The sequence below is a fragment of the Ziziphus jujuba genome, chromosome 10 (assembly GCF_031755915.1).
Source record: "Ziziphus jujuba cultivar Dongzao chromosome 10, ASM3175591v1".
In the NCBI taxonomy this organism is placed as follows: domain Eukaryota; kingdom Viridiplantae; phylum Streptophyta; class Magnoliopsida; order Rosales; family Rhamnaceae; genus Ziziphus; species Ziziphus jujuba.
In genome coordinates, this window is record NC_083388.1 from 12,612,116 (window position 1) to 12,631,432 (window position 19,317).

The 19,317-nt window shown below is 32.2% G+C and overlaps 2 protein-coding genes across 2 annotated transcripts; both read left to right on the forward strand.

Annotated features, from left to right (window-relative positions):
- The first annotated feature begins 250 nt into the window (after nt 1-250).
- Nucleotides 251-5,310, forward strand: LOC107403776 (carbamoyl-phosphate synthase large chain, chloroplastic). The gene is made up of 3 exons (XM_048468125.2): nt 251-1,795; nt 2,116-2,808; nt 3,485-5,310. Exons 1-3 carry the CDS (start codon nt 437-439, stop codon nt 5,033-5,035), a joined length of 3,603 nt encoding a protein of 1,200 aa, XP_048324082.2. The 5' UTR covers nt 251-436; the 3' UTR covers nt 5,036-5,310.
- A 6,350-nt stretch (nt 5,311-11,660) lies between these two features.
- Nucleotides 11,661-13,513, forward strand: LOC107411328 (LOB domain-containing protein 11). The gene is made up of 2 exons (XM_016018894.4): nt 11,661-12,056; nt 12,777-13,513. Exons 1-2 carry the CDS (start codon nt 11,772-11,774, stop codon nt 13,137-13,139), a joined length of 648 nt encoding a protein of 215 aa, XP_015874380.2. The 5' UTR covers nt 11,661-11,771; the 3' UTR covers nt 13,140-13,513.
- The last annotated feature ends 5,804 nt before the right edge of the window (nt 13,514-19,317 follow it).

Genomic DNA, 19,317 nt, shown 5'->3' on the forward strand with positions numbered 1-19,317 from the left:
ATATATATATTCACATACACACTTGTCTCCGATATTGTTTTAAACTACATTAGTAAAAACAAAAACAAAAAAAACAAAAAAACAAAACAAAAAAATGTTGAGATTTTTACATAAGATCTTGAACCTCTTAAAAAACATTTATTAAAAAAAAAATAATAAAGTGGGGCGGGGGACCTCTGAACCAGGGAAAACCCGCCCCGTTTCCAAACGTTAATTTGATTTATTTCTCCAAAAACCCTAATTTTTTTTTTTTTTTTTGGTTAAATTTAGTTCTGTCCTCGAGTGAAAAACCCTAATGTCAATCGCTGTTTTGTACAAGTGCAAGTAAAAGAACAATAAAGAGAAACAAAATCTCCATAGCAAAGCCCAGCACTAAAACCAAAAACATCCTCTTTCGGTCGCCATTTCCATACCTTCTCTTCCTCACTCCATCAAAATGGAAATGGCCGTATGCGAAAATCTATCGTCTTCCAAGTCCATATTCACGCAACATTCTTCGATTTTCTCTTCCAAGCTCTACTCGACGAAATCAAACACCTTTCGCTTAACTTTCTGCTCCAACGAGCTCCGAGCATCAAAACCCACTGCTACATTGAGCACACGACTACCATGGCCGAAGCAATTGGCTTCCTTGTCGAAGCCAAAAAGAGTGAACGCCGTTCGCAGCAAACAGGTAATCTACAATGGCATAGTGGGAGAAGAAGCACCTTCAGCTTCCAAGGTGGGCAAACGAACGGATATCAAGAAGATTATGATACTGGGTGCTGGGCCAATTGTGATTGGGCAAGCTTGCGAGTTCGATTATTCAGGTACCCAAGCTTGTAAAGCTCTCAAAGAAGAAGGATACGAAGTGGTTTTGATCAATTCGAACCCGGCAACCATCATGACCGACCCGGATTTGGCCGACAGAACTTACATTACGCCGATGACACCGGACTTGGTCGAGCAGGTTATTGAAAAGGAACGCCCTGATGCTCTCTTGCCCACAATGGGTGGGCAGACCGCGCTGAACTTGGCAGTGGCGTTGGCAGAAAGTGGTGTTCTTGAGAAATTCGGGGTCGAATTGATTGGAGCAAAGCTCGAAGCAATTAAGAAAGCTGAGGATAGAGATTTGTTCAAGCAGGCAATGAAGAATATTGGGATTAAGACACCACCTTCTGGGATTGGAACCACACTCGAAGAATGTATCGAAATTGCGAATGAGATTGGTGAGTTCCCTTTGATTATTAGGCCTGCATTCACATTGGGTGGTACTGGAGGTGGGATTGCTTACAATAAGGAGGAATTTGAGATCATTTGCAAGGCGGGTTTGGCGGCGAGCTTGACCACTCAGGTCTTGGTGGAGAAGTCCTTGTTGGGCTGGAAGGAGTATGAGCTTGAGGTTATGAGAGACTTGGCTGACAATGTGGTTATCATATGCTCCATTGAGAATATTGACCCAATGGGAGTGCATACTGGGGATTCAATCACTGTAGCTCCTGCCCAAACTTTGACTGATAAAGAGTACCAGCGGCTGAGGGACTACTCCATAGCAATTATAAGGGAAATTGGGGTTGAATGTGGTGGTTCTAATGTCCAGTTTGCTGTAAATCCCGATGATGGTGAAGTGATGGTGATTGAGATGAATCCGAGGGTGTCACGGTCATCGGCATTGGCGTCCAAGGCTACAGGTTTCCCTATAGCGAAAATGGCTGCCAAGCTATCTGTTGGTTATTCTTTGGATCAGATTCCTAATGACATTACAAAGAAGACGCCAGCCAGTTTTGAGCCTTCAATAGATTACGTGGTGACAAAGGCAAGTAGAAATGCTTCTTTATATGTTTCCTATAATATGGAAACATCTCCTTTCAAGTATTTCTAATGTTCTAACGTATATTCTAAAGCATACAACCTAAAAAAGTTTTCAGTATTCGTTGGTCTGATGCTATTTTTTATTTTAGGCTTAATTAATAGTGCAGTGTAACAAAATTATACTGTCTAGAAGGCATATCCGTTTGTTTGTTGTTTGTTCGCCTCGAACTTTTAAAAATATGTTTGGCATGCCATCTTTGTTATAGTATTCTTCTGTACCTCCTATTTGATTGTTTAATCACTTCATCTACCTTGATCACGCAGATCCCTCGGTTTGCTTTTGAAAAATTTCCTGGGTCGCAGCCAATACTGACAACACAGATGAAATCTGTTGGTGAATCAATGGCACTTGGGCGCACATTCCAAGAATCCTTTCAGAAAGCACTTCGATCTTTGGAATGTGGCTACTCCGGATGGGGTTGTGGGAAGGTTAAGGAACTTGATTGGGACTGGGACCAGTTGAAGTATAGCCTACGAGTCCCTAGCCCAGACCGCATCCATGCTGTATATGCTGCCATGAAGAAGGGGATGAAGGTAGATGATATTCATGAGATGAGTTACATTGACAAATGGTTTCTCACGCAGCTTAAGGAGCTAGTAGATGTGGAGCAATTCCTTCTGTCTCATAGACTGTCTGATCTTACAAAGGATGACTTACTTGAAGTGAAAAAAAGAGGCTTTAGTGATAAGCAAATAGCTTTTGCCACTAAATCTTCTGACAAAGAAGTACGGTTAAAGAGGCTCTCTTTAGGTGTATCTCCATCATATAAGCGGGTAGATACTTGTGCTGCTGAGTTTGAGGCTAATACTCCTTATATGTATTCTTCCTATGATTTTGAGTGTGAATCAGCTCCCACTCAAAGAAAGAAGGTCTTGATTTTAGGTGGAGGACCAAATCGAATTGGTCAGGGAATTGAATTTGATTACTGCTGTTGCCACACATCCTTTGCGCTTCAGGTGTGTAATTCTTGATTCTCATACCATAAGTGTGAAACTTTATTGACTTCGAAATTCTGAGCAATTAGTAAATCTACTGATGACCTTTCTAATAGATATCTATTATGGGATGGTCAAAGGAAATTATTAATCTTGCATTAAGTTTCACTTGTATAATGGGTGACAGTACACTATAGCAGGCAATATTGTGGGCCTATTATCTAGAGCTGGAAATAGAATAAAAGGTATGATATCTCTAGATTCATTCTAGGGGTTCACTTAGTTGAATAAACTTGGAATTAAGTGAAACTATTGAGTAATCCATGGTTAAAATGTCGTCTAATTTGTCCTGCTTAAAAAAATTGAAGAAGTAAAGCTGATTGTTAGCACATCTGAAAGAGTTCTAATGGTATAGGCTGCAAATGGTATTTTTGGCCAACAAATGAATATGATGAATGGTAGAGGGATCTATTTTATGTGATTAATGCAGATGCCTTCACCACAAAGGATTTGGATATGGTTAATTTGTTCAGTCCATTATTTACACCAATTCATTGGTAGCTTATCGAATGTAGAGTTTGATGATCTACTAATATGCTTGGACATTTGCACATGGGGTCATGTATCTCTGACATTATTACCTTCCGGTTATATCTTTTATTTATATGTTACTTATATCTGCAGTTCTTATTTTCAGAAAGCAGGATATGAGACAATCATGATGAACTCGAATCCTGAAACAGTTTTGACAGATTATGACACAAGTGACCGTCTATATTTTGAACCCCTGACCGTTGAAGATGTGCTGAACATTATTGATCTGGAACGCCCTGATGGTATCATTGTGCAGTTTGGAGGTCAAACACCTCTTAAGCTGGCTCTACCTATTCAACAGTACTTAGACGAGCACAAGCCTCAGAGTGCAAGTGGGACTGGCCCTGTACACATTTGGGGTACGACACCTGATTCCATAGATGCTGCAGAGGACAGAGAGAGATTCAATTTAATTCTTAAGGAGCTAAATATTGAGCAGCCAAAAGGAGGAATTGCCAAGAGTGATGTTGATGCTCTTTCCATTGCAACAGACATTGGCTACCCTGTTGTTGTCCGTCCTTCCTATGTTTTGGGAGGGCGGGCTATGGAGATTGTATACAGTGATGACAAACTTATAACCTACCTTGAAACTGCTGTGGAGGTGGATCCGGAACGTCCTGTGTTGATTGACAAATATTTATCTGATGCCATTGAGATTGATGTTGATGCACTGGCTGACTCCCAAGGTAATGTTGTGATTGGTGGGATCATGGAGCACATAGAGCAGGCTGGGGTCCATTCTGGTGATTCTGCTTGCTCAATTCCAACAAAAACCATCCCATCTTCTTGCTTGGATACAATTAGGTCATGGACTAAAAAATTGGCAAAGAGGTTAAATGTGTGTGGGCTCATGAACTGTCAGTATGCAATTACAGTGTCTGGGGAGGTCTTCTTGCTTGAGGCAAATCCTCGTGCGTCTCGTACTGTCCCATTTGTGTCCAAGGCAATTGGACATCCATTGGCTAAGTATGCTTCCCTTGTCATGTCTGGAAAGTCTCTTTATGACCTAGGTTTTACTGAAGAGGTGATCCCTGCACATGTTTCGGTGAAGGAAGCTGTCCTTCCATTTGAAAAATTTCAGGGTTGTGATGTGCTGCTAGGGCCTGAGATGCGTAGCACTGGTGAGGTGATGGGTATAGATTATGAGTTTCCCATTGCGTTTGCCAAAGCTCAAATTGCAGCTGGACAGAAGCCACCCCTTTCAGGCACTGTATTCTTAAGCTTGAATGACTTGACGAAGCCACATCTTGAAAGGATAGCAAAGGCCTTCCAAGGGCTAGGATTTAAGATTGTTTCAACTTCAGGAACAGCTCACATTCTTGAATTATCAGGAATTCCAGTGGAACGAGTGTTGAAGTTGCATGAGGGGCGGCCACATGCTGGTGATATGGTTTCTAATGGGCAAATCCAGTTAATGGTAATTACAAGTTCAGGTGATGCACTTGACCAGATTGATGGGCGGCAGCTGAGGAGGATGGCCCTTGCATACAAGGTTCCCGTAATAACAACAGTTGCTGGAGCTTTGGCAACTGCAGAAGCAATAAGGAGTTTAAGGTCAAGCACTGTTAAGATGATTGCACTTCAAGACTACTTCAATGTTGGATCGGAAACAGAGAGTAGTAAAAATTTGCAGTCAGCATCTTCCCCCTTATAAATTAACTAGGAATTTGGTAAGCACTCCTTTATTGCTTTTCGCTATATGTCTAGCTGTGTATCAGTTATCGTCGTTTGAGACAAGCTATTATTTTAGTGCTTTTGGGTCGAAATTCTTCCATTTTCATCTGTTTCCCTACCTTTTTCTTTGTGTGCGTCGTGTGTAGTTTACGTAAGATTAAGAGGTTGCATGGTAGAGGTATTTTGGAAAGTGGTGTCCATGATTGCTTTTGGCATTGGACAATGTGCTATATAAATAACATAACTTTTTAGATAGATGCAGTTACTTATTAGTTCGTACTTTATTTATCCATTTGAACTGCTCCATATAAAATTGTACCAATAAGAACAAGTTAAAACATTCTTTACTGTGAGTACCTGAGGTGTTAAACTCTGTTGCATGCTTCAATTTATAAAGCAAAAGGAATATGGAAATGGAACCTCATTACTGCACCAAGTAGCAGAGAATTTTGATTAAGAAACTAGATAGTAATTCGGTTGACCTTCCAAAGAACCACAAATCCCAATGGAGGAAAACAATCTACTTTTTCATGGTTTCCTTCTTGCAATTTTTTCCTCTCTTCTCACTATAACCATTTCTATATAATCTTTTAAAATATAAAATAATAGCAAGTGGTTTATTGAAATTGGAATATTCAATCTTATTATTCAAGTACATTGATAAAATTCTTCACCGATGGCTAAATATGTACATGTAAGCCTAAAATGACTATTTCATAGTATGACCAGAGGGTGCCCACTTTGTCTGCATCCTGTGCTACAGCAATCTATCCTGCTGTGTAATTGCCTAGCGAGTAAAATATGCACCATACTTTGAAAAAAAAATAAAAAATTATTTATTTATTTTATACAGTGAATTTTTTCAGTGGCTTATAAGTTTTCATGTCTAGATTTTCCATAGTCGTCAAATTTACTTTTGGTGTGACTGATGATTTTCCGAGTGCATTTACTCAAGGTGATAAGAGAGTCGAGTAATGATCTATAAATTTAGGCCTGGAGATTGATATTGTTCTTAAGCCTCAACTTATTTTTTATTTTTAAGTTGCCTGGTTAGAAAAGTGGTTTTTTTTTATTATTATTTTTTGGTGAATGGTTAGAGAAGTGGTTGATATTGAATGGTTCTCGTTGGAGAAAATTTTGAAACTTTCTAGTCTTCTTTCTTATAGCTTATAACAAATTGCTTTACAAGCAGTCTTTCGTCATGAAAAACTTAAAAAGAAGACTATGTGGTCATCTTTCTTCTGTAGATAGCGGTCAAGCTTAACCTACTTCAACTACGGAAGCACGACTTTCTTGAGACCGGCAATGACAATTAGTTCTTGATGTCATGTTGCTAAATTATTAGATCTCTACTGTTGAATGTTTTATGAATTCATACAAAAATTAATTAGCATTTTAAAATGCTTTGTAGGCTATAATGCCCGAGGCATAACACCAAAAATAGCTGAAAGTTGTTTAAAATATTAAGCATTTTAAGGTTATATAAAATTATCTCTATGTGGTGGGGTCGGATTCATGACTTTTCTTTTTTTTATTTATATAGATTACATTAATTTTGTTAATTGACATTTAAGTAAGCAAAAACCAAATGCATAAACATTTTTAAACGAACTTTTACCTTATAAGTTGAAAATATTTTGTCAACTTACTTTTGCTTTTTCACCTACTTGCTTTGCAGTAAGGATAGACTTATTAAATATCTTGATTGGTTTCAGATTAAGTAGTGTGGGAATGAGTTGAAAAGGGAATTTTTTATACTACGTAGTCCTAGGTCTATGACTCTCTGTGATAAAAATATTCCAATATTATGCCTATTTTCCTGTCTTAAGACTCTAGCCACTTAACCTTTGTTTCCCATAAGCTTATATCGAAAACATGATCTGCAGTTTTAACCATAACGCCTAATTTCTTGGTTTTCACTATATTTGTTCATTTATTGTTTTCTTTTCTTTTTTGATTTTTCTTTTTTTTTATTATATATATATATATATATATGTGTGTGTGTGTGTTTGTGTTTGTGTGTGTGTGTGTTTGTGTGTCTTAATGTTTGAGGAGGGGTTTGAAATGACTGAATTAGACATGTGGTGATGTGGGCTGGATTTTCTACTCATGTGCTCTAAGTTTCTGTATATCCACTGATTTGGAGGCCTAATTAGTCTTCAAAATTGAAAAGGAAAGAAGAACTTCAAGGATCATTGAAGGTTTCCCTACTCTACCCTTAGCGGTCTGAGTGGGAAGCTGGTTGGAGCAAAGACCTTAAAACATTGCTCAAAACCGTGTGGGCCTTCTCTTTTTGAGCCGAACTGTTTTGTTATGGAAACTTGGAAATGGAATATGAAGTTCAAGAGGTGCTCTAGAATTTTTGACAACTTGGCAGCCATTTATGGATTATATTCGATGATAATTCTTCTACAGATTTAGTTCAGAATCCACTAAGTTTGGTCAGTTTTTTGCTCCATTGGTTTCTATCAATTCGACACAATCTGCACATTAATGTGGTGTACAACTTAGGTTTGCATCATTAATCAACGAAAAGATACAAATTTCTTTTTTATGGTCCAAGTCTTGAGGAGAATGGTCATGGTCCCTGTTACATAAACATGGCATAAATCCAACCACTCAGAATGCCCTATCTAGGTGAAAAACTTACACGTAAGGATAGGTTCACATCATTCCTGTAACGGGCTACGTAAGCCGAACAAGCTATCATCTTGTACAAAGTCAAAGCAAAGCAATTGTAATTTATGTGGACTTTAAAAATAATGGTTGAGGGTTCTGGGTGGTTCATTATTATCTATATACCAGTTATATATAAGCTTTTCTCCCTATCGTGACGAGCATAGCCACTGACAACGTTCCTGAAAATTGTGCACTGTTAATTTAACCATTAAAAACCCTGACCGTAAGATTTTTCTGTATGGAAGGTATTAATTTTTCTTATCCTCGATGTCAAATACTAGCATAAAACTATCTGAGTCTTTTGTTCAAAGTTGCATATTTATTAAGTGTGCAACATGAATTCGAAACCTTCATTAATTATGTTCGAGAGCAGGCAAAGTCCTTGTAACTCAGGGCAGACCAGTTAATTGGTGACTGCTCAAAGTACCAAATGCCGTATAACACTTGTGCAGTGTGTGCCACCATGACCATTCAAACTGATTAGGACATTTCTTTCGCAACTCTGTTTTGACTGGTTTTCTTAAAATCTATACCTTAGCTGTTATGTTAGTTTATCTGAGATTTTATATCCATCTTGAGGCCCGAAATAAAAAATAAAGACTTCTGTCTAGTGTCTGAGTCATAATCTTTGTTGTCATACTTCTCTGTTTTTTTTTTTTTTTTTTTTAAAATTTTTTTTATTTTTATATTTCTTCTTCTTCTTCTTCTTCTTCTTCTTATTATTATTATTTTATAAGGGCCACTCTCTCTGTAATTGAAAGTACATATTTTTTTGAAAAAAAAAAAAATGGTGTTTGGTGTTGTTTTCTGTTGGCAGGACAAATTTTTGGTATTTTGTAGTGAAATGGTTCAGCGGGTGTTACCATTTGTGAAATTTCAATTTCATTCTCTAGAAGCCTTGTAATTTAAGGAGGGATTAAAAAGTGGATTTTGGTTTGGAGCATTTTGGATTTATACATGATAGCTGTGCATTACTATGTTTTCCATTTTCTAAACCCGAAAAAGAAAAAGAAATTAGAAAATAAAGACTTTATATATATATATATATATATATAAAAACTTGAATACTTGGGTAATGGTTTCAAATGTTAAAGTCCACACGCAAAAGAATCTTTTAAATAGAAGAATACATCATGGTGGATGCTGATATAAGTAGAGGGAATGAAACCAAGTCCAACTGCTTCCACCGTAAAGTTGAAGCTCTGATTTTTCTAAGCAAGTGGAAAACTTGCTCACTTAAGTTAAATTATTTTGTTATGATACTAATCTAGAGAAATCGAATGGCTCTAGATAGAATACTTAATTTAATATTATTGATTCAGACTTGATAAGATTAAAAAAAAAAATTATTTATAATAACAAACAAAATTATTTATACATATATTTTACATCTTGGAATAAATTTGTCACAATTAATATTCGTCAATGGCAGCTTTGAACTTAGTTGGATCATCACACAGTTTTCTCACTTCATGTGCGCAACGAGCTGACCGGCTCTCCACCAACCTTGCCCCACCTACGAATTAAAAAATAAATAAAATTTATCTATATGTATGTATAAATAAATATTTAAATATAAATTTAGGGGGGTATAGATAATGAGGATATTTGATAGGTCGTTCTCAATAAATGGGCAGATCATAAGGTGGTAGTTAGAGAAGTAGAAAGCTAGCACTGTCTCAATGGTGGTAGCAGGGAAGAGGCCCAGCATCTTACCGAATAATCACTACACTTTTTAACTCTATCTAATCTCAGCCATTGCCACTTGGTTTATTCTTAAAGGCTATACAACGATTAAATTCAACTTTCTGTCCTGTGGACCACCTTAATTAGTTTGGGATTTGGTGTATATTTTTGTCTTGATTATTAAAAATTAAGACATTATTTCACGTTTCATTTGATAAATAATTTGATATTTTTTATATTATTATAATGGTGACGAGTGTTTTTTACTGAATGGATTCTAAATTAAATGGACTCTTTTTTTTTTTTTTTTAATCAATTCATTAATGCGGAATTGAATTTAGACTGTAAATCCATTCCAGGAAAATTGGGATACAGAGACAGTGAAAGTGCTAATATTTTCCCATTGGAAAAAAAAAAAGTTAGGCAAATGGACATGGAATTTCCGGTGATAAACAAAAAAAATTTCCTCTTGATAATTGTTTGAAGATAATGCTAAGAACGGTTCAAAGTCAAAGTGAGAGTGCCAGGGAAGTTAGAAAGCAAATTATATAAATTAATAAGAAAATATTCTTGATAAACATAATGTGAAAACATTGAGCATTGTTAATGAAGAATTCCTAGACATCGGCTTAAAAGTTCTTCATAAATATTCTAATATGATGTTTTTTGTTTTTTTTTTTTAGGTGGTTGCGGTTCTCTCTTTATTTTAATTTTGATCTTATCATTAACCAAAACAATGTCCGTTTAATTTTATCTTGAATTGATTGATTTGTTCCGTATCAAAATTCAGAAAAGATTTATTGAAAAAAAAAAAAACTCTGAAATGATAAAATATTGATATTAATATATAATTCCCAACGTGACCCTAAGGATAATTAAGATTATTCACAAAATTAAAATTGCCTGAAACACGGAAAATTATTATGTTAATTCTAACTAATTCAATGGCTTATGTAATGTTATTAAATTTCTCATATTTTTTAGGCCATAAAAGAAAATATTATACATCAATTGGAAATTTTATTTAAGAAAATAAAAAGTTTAAGTTTAAAAAATACATACTAGTGTTGCTAGTTAAAAAAATTAAAAAAAAATATATATATATAAATTTCAATTGCAGGTATATATATATATATATATATATAAAGCTTTCAACTTAATATTAGTCATGGATATTTATATATTTTCCTTCTTTTATAGAGGTGGAGAAATTTAAACTCGGATTATTTGTCTTCCTACCTCTCTCCCCACTAAAAGGTTGCCACCTCATTTTGTAAAAGTTACCCTTGTTGACTGCTTTTAACATTTGTTCCCTCCGTTTGTCTCGTTTTCAATGACATTTTAGTTTTTCCGGATGAATGCTCTGCCCTTCAAAACCAAACTTAAAAAATAAAAAATAAAAAGGATCTAAATGTTTACTGTGAATTTGCCCACTCTCTTTGTGTTACTCAAAAAATAAAAATTAAAAATTAAAAATAGCACTGGGACTGTGAGAAGGTTGTTTGGTTTTTGAGAAGGCTACACTTAATGGGCAATCAGGGCAATTGGGTCTTCGGTGGTTGGTTAGCCTCGATAGAAGTGTGCTTAGAAGACCAATGAAGATCCAAATATATAAAAACTAATGTGTTTTGAGGTTGCCTGCGCAGCGTGTAAGCGGTGAAGTCTTGACGCATCTAATAGATGGATGAGATATCTGACAAGATTTTTTTCTCTGTTTTTTTCTTTCCTTTTTTTTTTTTTTTAAAGATTTTTTCTCTTTTTTTTTTTTTTTTCGTTTTTCTCGAAAACTAATGGCCAAAAGAAATTAAACAAGCTGTAAATTTTTAAATTGATGTGGAGACCATTTATTGGGGAAACAAACAGGGAAATAAGACTTGGAAATAGAAGATCTAAGTCCAGAGAGAATAATGGCTTTATACAAAACAATTTATATAATTTTTAAAAATAACATAATGATATAAATATTGGACATCTTGTAGTAGATCTAACAGTTTAAATTTTAGGCTGAAATATTGAATTTTTTCCAATTTTGTAAACTATACAAGTTGTTAGCCAACAAAAAAACAAAAAAACAAAAAAAAACAAAGGCTGAAAATTTATATAGAGTTAGTCATAAACCTAACGGATTTGAAGAAAAAACGGGAGGGATAAATATACGGCAGCAGCCACGTAAAGCACCTTGTTGGGGTGACATAATTTCAACGCTGACATCACTTTGACGCTCATCCCTTTCCTATTTATACTCTCCCTTTCTTCTGCAACCAAACCCCACCTCTCTTTCTCTCTCTCTCTCTCTCAAATTCTATCTTTTCTTTCTCTCTCAAACAATATTTAACGGTGCTGATTAAAGAATGAACATGGACTACAGTAGTGACGCAAACACCACCACCATCACCACCACTTCATCTTTATCTCCTTCTTCCTCGTCATCTCCTCCTCCTCCTCATCCTCCTCCTCCTTCTTCTCCTCCTTCTCCGCCACCTGTTGTCGTTAGCCCATGCGCGGCTTGCAAAATCTTGCGGCGGAGATGCGCCGATAAATGCGTCTTAGCTCCATATTTCCCTCCCACTGAACCAACCAAGTTTACCATTGCTCATCGTGTCTTTGGAGCTAGTAATATCATCAAGTTGTTGCAGGTACAAACACACACATATATTGCATCTTTTTTATATATATAGCTCTTGCGTTGTAGACTAATCCATCTTATATGGTTTTTTTGGTTACAAATTAAATTTATAGGAGAAAAGCTTCCATATTTCCTTTGGTACTTGGGGTTGTGAAATTTAATAAATTAAAGGATAGCATGTTGTTCTTTGCTATTTGGATGGAATCGAGATAATAAGCTTCATGTTGAAGTGACCAATTTATAAAGAAGAATGACATCTTAAATAATAAATTTTTAAAAAATGTAAAGAGAATCTATATATTTATTTACGTTTATTATGTCTCTAATTGTAAATTGAGAGATAATTCTAGAATATCAAATCTGTATGTATGTGCATACATATCTGTGTTTAGTGCCTAGGGGCCACGTTTTTCCATGGTTTACTTTATTTATGGTGCATTCAAATTTGGGAACTAGGAAAAACAAACGAGCTGTTCAGACAAATCATGCATATTATACACGGTCATAGACTCGTCAAACTTTAACATTTTAAAATTCCTATCCAGCCCCTATCCACCTACACTTTCATGTCATGACCAACTGCTCTGACTTTCTTATTATTTTTACCATTTTTTTTTTCAAAAGAAAAAAAAAAACCATATTATTATTATTAATTGTGAGCCATTTTGCATAAGCATATAGATAATATAATCGTTTTCCCTTGATTAACTGGAAAAGACATTGCTTTCAGGAACTCCCAGAGTCCCAAAGAGCCGATGCAGTGACCAGCATGGTGTACGAGGCCGGCGCAAGAATCAGAGACCCAGTTTACGGATGTGCCGGGGCGATTTGCCAGCTCCAGAAACAAGTGAACGAGCTTCAAGCTCAGTTAGCCAAAGCACAAGCTGAGGTAGTGAATATGCAGTGCCAACACGCCAATTTGGTTGCTCTAATATGCATGGAAATGGCACAGTCTCAACAGGGTTTGCCTCAACAAACGCTGGCCGACAGTTTTATTGCTACTAGTCCTCACAGCAACCAAACCAATATGGGTTTTCTTGAAGATAACAACAACAACAATATTGGTCCATTATGGGAAACCCTTTGGACATGAATATTAAAAAAAAATTAAAAAAAAAAAAACGAAAAAGAAAAAAGAGTAGCTGTAATAGCATAGGCATAAATTAAGGGGAAAAAAAAGTTCAAAAAGTTCCAATGAAATTCTCCTAAGGAGAAGTTGAAGGACATGAAATTAATAAATATCTTTTAATTTCACCTAGATAAAGTAGGAATTAACTAGCTACCTAGCTAGATCTAATATATATACAGTGCATGTATGAAGAAAATGGAAGGACAAGGAGAGTTACAAATCTAATTAATCACTTTGTTAAAGTTAAACAAAGTTGATTGCTGTTTTTTTTCCCTTTTTTCCTTCCATGTAATTTTCAATTGTTGGAGAGAATTATAAGGTGTTTTTGTTTTCAAGTCCATTGGTGTTATGATTATTTGATCTTAAATCAGACTTTTTGGTCACCTACCGTAATAGCATAAAATTGATACGTGTCACAATGAATTCCTTGTCAAACTAGCTTTTGACCAAGAATGTATGATGGCTTCCTGGTTCCTAATTTATCACAAGCTAAATTAAGCCCACAAATAATTATAAATGCTCTTGCAAATTGTTTGTTTGGGATAAGTACCATTCATATGTTAACAAGGCTACTATTTAAGTAGACTAGTTGCTTTAACTACAGTAATAATTAGAAACTAGTCATCTTCGTTTGTCTTCTTATTGGTTTTCTTATGAATGAGTACACAATTATAAATTTTGATCATTTCTTCTAACATGACACAAGTTGGTTGCTAGCTAACTGTTTGTCTGAATTTTCTGAATTCAAGAACTTTCCGTTCCTAATCACATGTTAATTGACAGAACTTTCAAGTTAATACGTGTTATTAATATTCAACGATGAATATGTTCTTGACCTAGAAATATATCACATCATCAAGGGAAGATAATTTTCCTAAAGTTTGAAGAAATTAAACAAGTTTCAGTATCAAGATTGACATTAAATAAACCAATAGCAATTATCCTCTTGCCATTTCACTTTGGTACACTTCCATTTAAATTGGAGATAGATTGATCATGGCGTCTTGTCATTCTCTTGTTCATAAATATTATCTTTAGTTTAGCTACTGCATTCCATACAATAAAAGATTTTTTGTTTAAACTTTCTACAAGGTCATTTATCCTAAAATTACTCATATTTAAAAACGTTTAACTCATAATTATTTCAAACATTTAAACTTATTGTTCTAAAAGAGTCTAAATTTTAAAAAAAATGACTATTTATATATTTAAATCATAATTATTCTGCACATTGGTGATATAAAATCGAACATCGAGTAATCATTGCCATTTAAGGTAGCCTGCCAATGTTTTGTGTATCCTTACATATTTACCTTGGCAACTTCACACCGATTCACTCACTACTCCATTTTACCTTTTTTTTTGCAACACATCCTTCAAAGTGCACAAGTCCTACATATATATATAGAGAGGGAGAAAGAGAGGGAGAGAGATACCTTTATATTTTTTCTTTTTCTTTGGTATTTGATTGATATAGGTTAAACTAAAAGTATTGAAAATGAAAGAGCAAGACAGGTTAGCGATATCAATTAATGCTAGATATATCTATATATATATATATATATATATGTATTTGGGAGTCTCACATATTATGTATGCAGAGGTGTTAAATATGCATATTCACATGGATTATATAACATGTAGATAACAAACTACTCATGAAGCTCCAACGAAAGTATCTAATTTAAGGATAAATGAACTCAATTATTTAGAAAAAAAATTATTCTGAATTAACATGAAACTTGATATGGTACACATAGCCACTAAAATAAAGTCACGTGTATAGTTGATTACACATAATGTTAATCATTTAGAAAAGGAAAAGGAAAAGGAATTTAAGATGGGATTTAGATTTTACTAGTCATCTTCCTCTTCCTTCCAATTAAGTGGTTGAAAACTTGAAATATATTTAAATCATAAAATTCCTTTATTGAAAATTTTTGATGGGTGATGGTGGTGTCAAATGATGAAGGCTAACGGGGAAAGTAAGAAGAGTGTGTAAGTGAAAAAGAATAATAATAAAAGAAAAGTAAAAATTGTCGTGGGAAGTGGGAGAGACGTTTAAGCGCTTGTTTGGAGCATTAATAATTGTACATATAGCTTTATTTTAATGGATAGTTATACCACTTCAAATTCCATGTTAGTATACATTGTTAATACACAATTGTGCTGAATAATTTTTTCATTTTAGAGTCTTTGATTTCATAAATTATAATATATCATATCAAATCCAAAAATTTTTAATGATTAATTTTATTTATTCTCATTATACAAAGTTGATGATATATTAATTGGAGTCTCATTGAGCAAACTACTATCCAACTCCAATATTATTGAAGATTCATGTTCCGGTTTATAAAATTGGAATGGATTGTTAAAAGATTATACAACATGGCAGAACAAGGAGGAATTTTTGAAAACTTTCATATGGCTAAGAAAATTTCCAATTAAGCTAAATATAAAACTATAAGAAAAATATCCATAAAAATATTAAAATTAATTTACGATGAAAGAAAATTAAAAAAATAAAATAGAAATAATTGCATTTTGGTATCTTTTGAAATCATCTAATTTAGTTTTGGGTTCCAAAATCAATTTTGTCATATTGATATTTTCTGCTTTCAAAATTCATATAAATTAGTCAAATTTAGTTAAATTGATGGAAACCGTCAAATAGGAGTCATGTGTGTCACATGTGACTTCCAAATATAACTTTCAATTTATTTTTCAAAATTTCCATTTAAGTAACTCAAAAAAAAAAAAAATTGAAAGCCCAAAAATAATTTTAGATATTCAAAAAAAAAAAAAATCCAAGATCCCAAAAAAAGTACCACATAGTAAAAAAAAAAAAAAAAAAAAATTCCAAGTGCACAATAAAAAATACCATACGTAAAAAAAAATTCTGAGAATTTGCAAAAAAAAATAAAATACTAGATAATTAAAACAAATTTTGATAACCCAAAAAATTACCAGTTCTTTAAAGAAATTCTGAAAGCATGTTCAATTAAAAAAAAAAAAAAGCCCCAGAAAAAATCAAATGTTAAAAAAAAAAATTGAGAACAGAATTTAAAAAATAAATTCAAATGGTTAAACAAATTTCGAATGCCCCCACAAAAAATCAGATGGTAAAAAAATTTTTTTAGAGCTTGAAAAAAATACAAAATGTTCCAAAAAAATTCTAAAACCCTGCCCAAAAAAAAAAAAAAAATACCAGATGGTTGATACAATTCCTAGTGCCCAAAAAACCATATTAGATATTTAAAAAAATTCTGAGAGCAAAAAAATCATTTGGTATTTTTATCAGGATTTTATTGTTACTATTTGTTGTTTTTTGGGCACCCTAATTTTTTTTAACCATTTGCTATTTTTTTAGGGTGCACGTCTGGTGTTTTTTTTTGGGTTGTTGAAATTTGTTTTGAATATCTGGGATTTTTTTGGGTTCTCAAAATTTTTTTAAAGCATTTAGTATTTTTTTTTTTATGCTCTTAAAATTGTTTGAATATCTAATATTTTTATCGGGTTCTCATAATTTTTTAAGCATCCGGTATTTTTTATCATGCTCTCATAATTTTTTTTTTTACCATTTGATTTTTTTTGGGCTCTTGGATATTTTTTTTTTTCAATAGCTGGCATTTTTTTGGAGCTCTAAGATTTTCTTTTTTACTATCTAGTATTTTTATTGTGCTTTTAAAATTTTTTTACCATTTAATTTTTTTAACACCTAGTATTTTTTTGGGCTCTTAGAATTTTTTAGATTTTTAGGCACTTAGAATTTTTTTTAATGATTTGGAATTTTTTTATGATCTTGAAATTTTTTTAAACATTTGGTATTTTTTATCATGCCCTCGGAATGTTTTTACCACTCTATATTTTTTTGGACTCTCAAATTTTTTTAAACATTTGGTATTTTTTTTGTGGCTCTTAGAATTTTTTTTTTTTATAAATTTTTAAACGGAAAAATATGAAAAATAAATTAAAAAATCAGATATGGGGTCACATGCACTGTACATGATCCATATTTGTAAAAATTTTAAAAACAGAAGTATTAATGTGACAAAATTAATTTTAGAGCTCCAAAATGAAATTAGATGATTTTAGAGCCCAAAATAAAATGAGGTAATTTTAAAGGGTACAAAAGTGCAATTATCCCAATAAAATATATGATATTTTGTTAATTCACATAAAAATTTTCAGTTGCTAAGTTAAATTCTAAGTAGTGTTTAAATTTTTTTTTTCTAGTATATGCATATATAGTTTGCTTTTTTAGGTTGGAATTGACATTATATCTTTAATCATATAATTATTTTATAATTTAATTCTTTTAGTTCCATTTTCTTTAAGATTTTTTTTTTGAATTAATATATACTTTAATTGTGTTTTTCATAATATTACGTACCAATTTGACAGTTAATAAGAAACATAACTGAAATGCCACGCATAAAACTTTTTCTTTTGTTTGAAAGATTATTCAAAATAGCTAAGTTAGCCATATAATCGAATTACTACTAATTCTAACAATTAGTACACACAGAGAGGGGGAGAGATAGAGAGAGAGAGAGAGAGAGAGTAAATTGTATACTCAATTTTAAATTTTGAATAATACAATTTATTAGGTGAGAGGGGATTTTCATTCAAGTCCTACTCAAGTGGATTCACCACAAGACTAAGCCTATTGGTAATACAACGTATTAATACTTTAGCTATATAATTTCTGTTTGTCTTATTGTCTGCTGTTGACATTCTATTTTGGCATTTTTTTTAAATATTTTACTGTTTTAAATTCTATATTTACTCTCATAAAGATTTTATATGATATGAATAGTTAGTTACTCGTAGATTTGCTAAGTTTGATTTATTCTTCACAATATTACATTTAAAATTTAATAATTAATCTAAAATATAGTTTAGGTTATTTGTTTTCTGTATAATTTACACGAACTAAATTTTTAACCCAGGTTGCTTTCTTTCAATAATAATAAAAAAGTTGTCTGGTTCTGCTTCTGCATATAGTATATACTGAATAAGTGAATCTCGTTAAGTAAGATTGGTTGTTACCGACTATTTAGGAAGGCTTATGCAAGGTTTAAAAAATCAAAAGAATGGGCACAATTTTGCTGAAATTTTCATATTTTTTAAATAATAGATAAGAAATCGAAGTTCCAAATGGAAATGAATTAAATTTTTTTATAATTTTGTCAAAAAATTCATAATTTTCATAAAAAATTTTATGAAATTTTCTAAATTTATGTGAAAATTTATATTAAATTTAAATTTTTTAATGAAAAATTAACAAATTACCATAATAAATTTAATATTTCTATAAATATTATAAAGTAGATATAAATTATGATATAAACAAAAATATAAATATGCATATGAAATAAATAATAAATATTATAAAGTAGACAAATGATATAAAGATATGCAAAGAATATTCTCTATGAATAAATAACAACTCATAGATACGGTCTTAAACTCAACTATGATAGATACAATCAACAAATATCATATAATAATTATCAACAAGAATAACCACATTTAATACAAAATTTATATGGTTAGCATATTAACAATTAAAGAGAAAGTTACACAACTTTTAATAATTATTTTTTATATTTCATATATCAAAATAAAGATAAGGAAGAGACCAACAATTTTCTACCATCCTGAAGTTCTATATGATATTAAAATGACATTTTATGAAATATAATGTAATTGAAATAATTTTTTTATACATCTTAATTAATAAATATTTTATCACATATATATTTTTTGCATATTTTTATTGATAATAATATATTTATTATTATCTACGCTTGCTATATATTGATTAACTAAGAGAATTATAAAATCCATTCAATATTTTCACAATTTTTATAATTAATTTGATAATTATTAAATTAAATAATCTAATTTTAAAATTTTAATAAAAAATTTTACTTTTTAAATAAATTTTCATTAGTTTCCATAATTTTTATAAAATTTTTTTGATATTCAATAATTTTCAATAATTTCATAAATATTTTCGTATTGTAAATTTCGATATTTCTGTCTATATTGATTTTTTAAACTTGGACTCATATAATAGTTTTGCTTCCTAATAAAATCTTATTGAGTTTCCAAAAAGAAAAAAACAAGAAAA